The 7,956-nt window shown below is 41.3% G+C and overlaps 1 protein-coding gene across 1 annotated transcript in view; it reads left to right on the top strand.

Moving 5' to 3' along the window:
* The first annotated feature begins 244 nt into the window (after nucleotides 1–244).
* Nucleotides 245–7,956, top strand: part of TMPRSS2 (transmembrane protease, serine 2) — a 12,447-nt gene continuing 4,735 nt past the window's right edge. Inside the window, exons 1-8 of the mRNA XM_008941375.1 lie at nucleotides 245–259; nucleotides 1,100–1,295; nucleotides 1,604–1,687; nucleotides 3,000–3,119; nucleotides 4,692–4,821; nucleotides 6,164–6,274; nucleotides 7,136–7,179; nucleotides 7,853–7,943. Of these exons, the coding sequence (XP_008939623.1) occupies nucleotides 245–259; nucleotides 1,100–1,295; nucleotides 1,604–1,687; nucleotides 3,000–3,119; nucleotides 4,692–4,821; nucleotides 6,164–6,274; nucleotides 7,136–7,179; nucleotides 7,853–7,943 (791 nt within the window). The remainder of the gene's footprint in view (nucleotides 260–1,099; nucleotides 1,296–1,603; nucleotides 1,688–2,999; nucleotides 3,120–4,691; nucleotides 4,822–6,163; nucleotides 6,275–7,135; nucleotides 7,180–7,852; nucleotides 7,944–7,956) is intronic.

Genomic DNA, 7,956 nt, shown 5'->3' with positions numbered 1-7,956 from the left:
TCCGATTTCATGCTGCACCTTAATTTGTACCCTCTGTTGAAATACTTCCGTTTTGTTGTTTCGTTTGGTTTGTTTTTTTTCCTCTTCTCCTCCCCCCCATCTCCTTGACATTTTTGCAAAGGAAAAGACAAAAAAGGTGGATGGAGCTGCTGGTTTTGATAGCTGTTTTGTTTTGTTTTGAAATATAGGTTTACACTTTACTTCCAAACACGTGAATTGTTTCTGTACTGCTGACAAAGGAAAGATGACCTCTACGGTAGTAAGTAAACAAAATGTTTCTCTCTGATTTTCTTTTTTTGACGAGCTCTTATTTTTTTACAAGTAAACAAGTGACAACCTATTGAGTGATGTCCTGGTTAACAAGTCTTTTAAAATGTGGAGTATTTGTTTTCTTTTCTGCAAAAAGGGAAAAATATACCATTAGGCAGGTGTGAAAGGCTTGAATTAAGTAGCACTTCAAGTGCTCAGATACTCCTGGGAGAGATTTATGCTTGCAAAGCTTATTTTGTAGTGGTAGATTGGAATGGCTTCTAACTTGTTCTTAAAGTTCTTCCAGGATAAATATTCCACAAGCTGTTGTAGATGAGTGCATTTTCAGAAACAGCCTAGGTATACCTGATGTTATCATAGGACAAAATGGAGCAGTCAACATTTATCCTAGACCTGGACAACTGCACACACAATTGCTGTCACCTGTCAGCATTTCTTTTGGTGATAGTACTGCTTAAAACTGTCCTTGCTGCCTATTTCTATCCTGTCATACGTTTCGGTGCATGATTTGTGCAGCTAGCTGCTGGGCTGAGCTCAGTAATTGTTGTTAGGTTGAGTTACTTTGGATCTCCATACACCTTCCGTCCTCATACTCTGTTATTTTTATTATTCAAAGTACGAGGTATTAGACGTGTGCTGTAATCTCTTTCTCAGTGTAAACTGGAGTTGCTAGTATGTGTTTGCATGTATGGTGTGTTTCTGCATTGGCTGAATTACTTAGTAGGGTTCTGAATGTAAAAGGCATCTGAAACCTATTTTGTCCTAATTGCAGTCTTGCCTCTTGTTTTTAATCTTCTCCTGTTTCCTTCCCCTCAATGTTATCATTTAGGCTCCACCACCGTACTATGAAAATCATGGCTTTCAGCCAGAAAACATTTATTCTGCCAGGCAGCCAGTAGGTGCTAACCCGTATCCACCATACTTCTCGACAAGTGCTCCATCTGTGCCAAGCTGTGTCCCAAGGGTTGTTACCCATCAGTCCAGTAGGCCAGTAGCAAGTTCTTCTGGGAGGACATGTGCATCAAGTAAGTTTTGTCAGGATTTCTTCCAATTTTATACTCAAGAAATTCCAAAGTAAGATAGCATATAAAAGGGATCTTCCCTTCTAACTCCTGTACTGATTGTACTTCTGTGTGAATGGAGAAGAAATAGCCGCCTGGGATGCCAGCTGGACACAAACCCAGGCAATTTGCAGGAAGGGTGGTGGAATTGAGAAAACCTGTCTGGCAAAAAAATATCTGGTTTTAATGTCAAGGAAATAGACAGGGCTGATGGCTTGAAATTACCTTATTTGTGAAGCTAATATATCTTTTTCTCCTTGCTTTCATTTCAGCTGTAAAGAAAATCATAATCATTATATTATCCATTTTAATAGTAATTTGTTGTGCAATTGCGGCTTTCTTCATCTGGTATTTTGGTAAGAGTTTTGTTTTTTGGTTTTATTTTTTTTGTTGTTCTGAAAGAAAAGATGCCCTAAACTTTTAAAGTTAGAAATATACATTTGTATCTTCCATTTTATGCTGAATTAAGGGCAGGAAACTCTTTGCTACCTATCTCCGGAGAGATGAACTAATATTGCTTCCTAATGGCTTAGTTTTGCTTGGAGTTTGTGTTTTGTGTTTTGTTGTTTTGTGTTTTTGGTTTTTTTCTTTTTTCCTCCCCTTTCTTTTCAATCAGCAATGCTGCTGTCACTTTCCTTTCATCAAGTAAATATGGTTTTGATGTTACATGATGTCATCAACTTTTTGACTCTTCTGTAGTGGCTTATTCAGCTGGCTTATCTAGAAAGCTCCAATCTATCTGGCAAAAGCAGATGCAGTGCAACTGTACAGTGCCATAGCTGTTAGTCAAGAGTAGTTTCACCTCTTGCAAGGTTTTTTTCACTGGAGGGTAGCTGGCACATGACTGTGAGTAGCCAGCGCATTCTGTGGTGCATGCCATTAGGGAAATCATTGCTGTGCAACCTCTCTGAAATAGAACTTGGTTCCAAATTTGAACTTCACTTAATTTCAATTAAAGGATGAAGGTTGAAGTAAATTTGTATACCTTAATTGCAAGAGTGTAAACTGTCAAGAGACGTTTTACTTTGGTAAAATGGGATCTCTCCTGGAGCAGAATTAATTGACATCTGTTGTATTTGTTTCTGTGACGCTTTAGCTTTAAAAGTGTGTTAACATTGTGTAAGCCCAACCTGTTTCACCCTTCTAAGCTGTACCACAGATGATGTGTTTGCCTTGGAAGTCATCTCCAACTGGGCTGACTGAGATCTGAAGCTGGACTAGAAAAACTCTGATCAGTTTGTCATTTGCTACCTTAATCTCTTTTTCAATGAAAAGCACTTTTCAAAGGAAACTAGAAACCAATTTGCTATGGTTTTAGGAGCCTCTACTAACTGCTTTCTTCCTCTCTTTCTGTTTATAAGTGTTATGTTTTGTCAGTGTAAAGCTGACTCCTTCAAGACGACCTTAATGGTGCTTGCTTATTCAGGGGAGGCAGTAGACAAAATCCCATCAGCTGCATCAGTGAGTTAATCTGACTGGTGATGTAAAGGGCAGAGCAATATATCTTCTGTTGTGTCAGGCTAGGTCTCCTCCCAGCTCTTGAATTCAAGAGCTCTTTCTGGTGTTAGTGCTATCGAAGTGGAATGCTCCTCAAGATGAGAATCAGCAGTAGTCATCTGAGGCTAGGCTGATGTTCAGACTAATGGCTGTGTTGCTCTCTCCTTGCAGTAGACAATCGTTGCATGAGCTCCTTAATAGAGTGTGGATCTTCAGGAGTGTGCATTCCACCCTCGCAGTGGTGTGATGGAGTGAGTCACTGTCCCAATGGGGAGGATGAAACCCGGTGTGGTGAGTGCTGGCAGTCAAGGTGGGGGACCTTCAGTCAACTGGAAGAGTTTTTGAGCAAATTGCCTTGTCCAAAGCTTGCCTAACTTAGAATGCGGCCACTTTAGCACAAGTAATATCCCTAAAATGGTTTAGGATGTTTGAGTGTTTTGAAGGCTACCCCTGATACTCAGTTTCCAGTCTAATTGAAAAACTGAAAGAAAATTACTGACTCCAGGGGTTTGAGCTGGTTTACCTTCAAATCATTTTTCAAACATAACCTTCAAATTAAAAGGTAGTACTTTTAATTAATTTGCACAAGGCATGTGCAAAACTAAATGTATCATCATCTCTGGAATGAACAGTCATTCTTGACTTCTTAGTAGAACTTCATATGATAAGACAAATCTGGTGGTCTTCAGTCTTTTTCCATGTATTTTGCATTCCTTCCTCTCCCAATAATGCTTCAACTACTTCATAACTCCCCTGTGTAAGAAAGCCTGGTCTGATCAGTATTTCCAACTGAGAAGATGCCAAGGGAAGCTTCAGTGAAGAGCTGAAGGTGGAAGGTGGTAACATCACTGATTTGTCCATTCCAAAGGTGTGGCATCTCGTTTCTCACAACTGTGTTGTGCCAGTGCCACTCTGGAAGACTTTGGCTTTGCTCTTATTCTCTCTCTGGGAACATTCATTCTGCACACGCCTCATGCAGGGTTAGCATTTACTGGCATATGCTTTAAAGCTGTTCCTCTCCATTTGGTTGAATGTCGTTATCGACACCCGGACCCCAGGATCTCTACCACCCAACCTCTGCCGTTGGGTACCATCAGCAGACACAGGCTTCAATGTGAAGGATGCTGCAAATGGCGTTTATTGCGCAGCTGCAATTGCTTATATAGCACAAGCCACACCCACAAGGCCCCTCGTGGGCAGTCTGAGCTTTCCGTTACATCGCGAGATCTTCCGCACGCCGATCCCTGCCTAGGGCGGGCTCTGCTCACCACAACAGTTGAATAATAGGATTTTGGAGAAGCTTGTTCAATCTCTTCTTTTGCTTGAAAAATTTATATTAAATTCTTGTGCAAATAAATACATAATGGGGCATGGAAGGCCGGAGCTAATTGTTCCTTGTTACATTGTTTCTCTACAAAAGCTTCTCTGAAGAAATTTAGTGTATTAAAATATGAAATATGTTACAGTAGATTATATTTTATTTATACGCCCTATATGATATTTAAAGAAATACATGGTTGCTTAGATAAAATAAGAAAAGTGGCTATTGCAATCTTTTGTAGTGGTAGAATGTGAAGGAGAATTTGAATCATAAAAGCTGAAATGAGAAGATGAACACTGTCTTGTACATTTGCATTTTTAAATTGGTAGTTCTTTTGAATTGCATTACACAAAAGAATTAATTCATTGTGATATTTCTGTCTACTTTATATTTTCTCAGAATTTGAGTAGAAGGAAACATTAACACCACTACTTACATGCAAGCAAATATTACAGTAAAAGTACTTTTAAGTATAGGAAGAGCAGTAATATAGCAAGTGGTGTTCTTGATTTTTTTTTTTTTCCTTCTTTCTTTTCTGGCAGTTAGACTTTTTGGACCAAACTTTATCCTGCAAGTTTATTCACCTATCAGCAAATCCTGGTATTCTGTTTGTCAGGATGGTTGGAATGATGATTATGGGAAGACTGCATGTAAAGACATGGGCTACAATGTGTAAGTCTAACCTTCGTCAGCCTTTGCACACTCACAGAAAGATTAAAATTTCCCTCTTGCTCTTTTTAAGAGTGCACATCTGAAACAAAAACCCTTCGGCAGTCTAGTTCTTGTGAACCTAGGTGGTTCTGATTTTAACAATGGTAGCTTTTACCCAGTCAAAAGAAAATGTTGCTTCAACAAGTAACAGGGTCTGGCACACATGCAGTAGTTACTCAGTGGGGTCACTTGTATCCTATACATTCACTTGCTTCCGATCGTTATAATTACTCAATAACATCCAGTCTGACTTGGCCTGTCATCATCAGTGTTACATTGGAAGCCTTGGTCTTCTGAGGATACAATTCGACGGGAGGAAATGGGTTCAAGTTGTGCCAGGGGAGGTGTCAATTGGATATTAGGAGGAATTTCTCTACTGAAAGAGTAGTGAGGCATTGTAACAGGCTCCCCAGGGAGGTGGTGGAGTCACCATCCCTGGAGGCATTCAAAAGACTTGTAGATGTGGCACTTGGGGACATGTTTTAATGGTCATGGTAGTGTTGGGTGATGATTAGACTTGATGATCTTAGAGGTCTTTTCAAACCTTAATGATTCTATGATTCTATAACACCAACTTGTGTCGAGGATCACCATAATGTTTGTGGCCCTAAGTGTTGTCCACATTCTCCATGTGTAACGCCACAGTCTAAATTATTTGGCAGCTGAAATACTTGGTGTTGCTTCTCTTTAATATATACAAATACTGCGTTCCGTTGTGTATGGTGTAATGGAGTGAATTTCTTGGCCAGACAGGTACAGGTAGAACTTTTGTGTGCCTGTGCTTGATTGTGGCACTCTGAATTCAGGTGTCTGAACCAACAGTGACCCCAGTACTTCCAACTCCAGTAAGACAGCCCAACAGGAACTACACAGAGCTGGTCCTCAGCTAGAAAGCCTGGCAGAAGAGCAGCACTTGCTACACCTCTCATTGTCCCACAGAAATGTGGCTGTCATGACTGATTGGATGTGAACTTTGCTTATGCTGGATAAACGTACCAGCAAAGGCATCTCTTTGTCTTGCCCTGTTTAATGAGGCTGAAGATTCCTACTGTGCATGCATGTTAGATAAAAATATTATTTTAATCTGGTAACTCTTCAACGGGTAAGAGAACTTGACAAACGTTTAAATAGTACAGACCAGAGTGTCTGGCACTCTACTACACCACCAGGTTTCTGTGTTTAATTTAGAAATAGATAACTAAAAACTAATGTTGCTCATGGCAGAAGCTCTAGCTTGACTCAATTTCTTATTTGTCTGAAAACTGAAACTACTGGTTTTCATAATGGACTTTCTGTTTTGTAGAGATTCATATTACTATAGTCGAGGAGTAGCAACCGAAGTCAGCTTTAAAAGCTACATGAAGCTGAACACAAGTGCTGGGAATATAGACTTGTACAAAAAGCTGTATAGCAGGTATATTGGTTTAATACAAACTTCTTTCCTTTTATCAAGGGTCTTTGTAGCTGTTGTAAGAGGTGTAGCTTCTGTCCATAGCACAGCGTGAGCACATCTTTCAATGGGGATTGCATTGTGGGAAAGAGACTTTGTTTTTAATCTGGTTGCAACAAATATTCGCCCTTCTATTTAAAAACAAAGCTGTCATTTTTCCATCCTTTCTCTCCTCTTTTAAACGAGATGTCCCACCCTGTTCCCTCCATGCTGTCTAGAAGGTTGCCATGCCAAAGACACTTTTGTAAGACTTTTTTTGACCAGAGTCTGAGCTTGTTTCTGTATGTTGATGTGATCTGTAACACGTTCACAGCAGATACTACAGCTTTTCTTTTTCAGTCACATGAACACATAGCATGCAAATTGCATCCTTCACTGCTGAAAGTATTGGTTTTATGCTCATGAATCAACTGAAGTGTTTAGTTTCTAAACCTGTAGACTGTTGTGCCTACAAAGTTCCCATGGCTCCCTTGTTTAGGTTTTTACACAATTACTTCATAAATCAGCTCAACTTTTTGTCATGTTGTTCTTCATGTTGTTCCTCAGTAGGCTTACAAACCTCCTGTACTAGTGACTGCAGTCCTTCCACATGAGTTCTGGTGAATGCAAAGAATGGTGGAAGCTAGATGGTTGCTGAGAGGGTGGCTGGAGAGAGTGAAGAAAGGAGGGAACCCTCAGCAAGAATGTGAGGGTGAAGGCAGGGCACATAGTTGGAAAGGGTAGGAAGCAGCTAGAGGGTGAACTTTTCCCACCGTTTGCTTTACTGTGTGGTTGAAATCCTGGGGGCTTTTAATTTTATTTTTTTTTTATAAATTTCTATTGCAGTGATTCCTGTGGATCAGGAAATGTGGTTTCTCTGCGCTGCATAGGTAAGTGTGTTTCTCAAACTTCTGCTTGTTCATGCTTTGAAATAAACTGTCTCGGAAATCCTTTTGAATCTGCATAAATAGTTGCCAACTTTGGATGGGCAGATATTTTAACTTGGGTTCCCAAGTTTCAAATGGGGCTGTTTAAGGAGCAGGATGGGAGAAGAGACAAAGAGGACATTGGATACCCAGCTGCTTTTGTCTTCACTGCCCTTTTGCCTTTGGTGAAGTCCTGTAGCCCTCACCCAGAAGTAGTGGTGGGACGTTTGTGGTGCATCCACTCTTGAACATGTGGTCATCAGGCAGTGCACTCCTGACAGTGATGGCTGTCATCAGGCGACTTCTGGTTGTTGTCTGTTTTGTTGCACAGCACAAAGGCATGTGTCTGTGTGGCGTGCCAGAGATGCTTGAATACCACACTCCAAGGTGTCATGAACCACTGGTTTGTGGTTTTGGAGAATGGAGGGCAGCAGCTACCAAATACTCTTCTTGACATGGGAGACTTGGGATGTCGGTGTCCGGGGCAGGGGCCTGAGCTGCAGTGTGCTGAACACCAGCAGCGCAGGAGCTGGGCGTGATCTGCGCTCCCCTCGGCTGATGCAGCCTGAGTGGCAGAAGCCTTCTAGACCAGCTCTCTCTTTAACTAATGCTTCTGTGTGTGTAACCGACTCCTCAGAGTGCGGCCTGGCTACTAAGAGCGTGAGCATCATGAACAGAATCGTGGGTGGCAGCGGGGCGGTGCTGGGGCAGTGGCCGGGGCCGGGCAGGCTCCGCGGGGAG

The sequence above is a fragment of the Merops nubicus genome, unplaced genomic scaffold (assembly GCF_000691845.1).
Source record: "Merops nubicus isolate BGI_N331 unplaced genomic scaffold, ASM69184v1 scaffold21225, whole genome shotgun sequence".
NCBI classification, from domain to species: domain Eukaryota; kingdom Metazoa; phylum Chordata; class Aves; order Coraciiformes; family Meropidae; genus Merops; species Merops nubicus.
The sequence above is the reverse complement of the archived record's forward strand: the minus strand, read 5'-3'. Positions and strand labels throughout refer to the sequence as shown.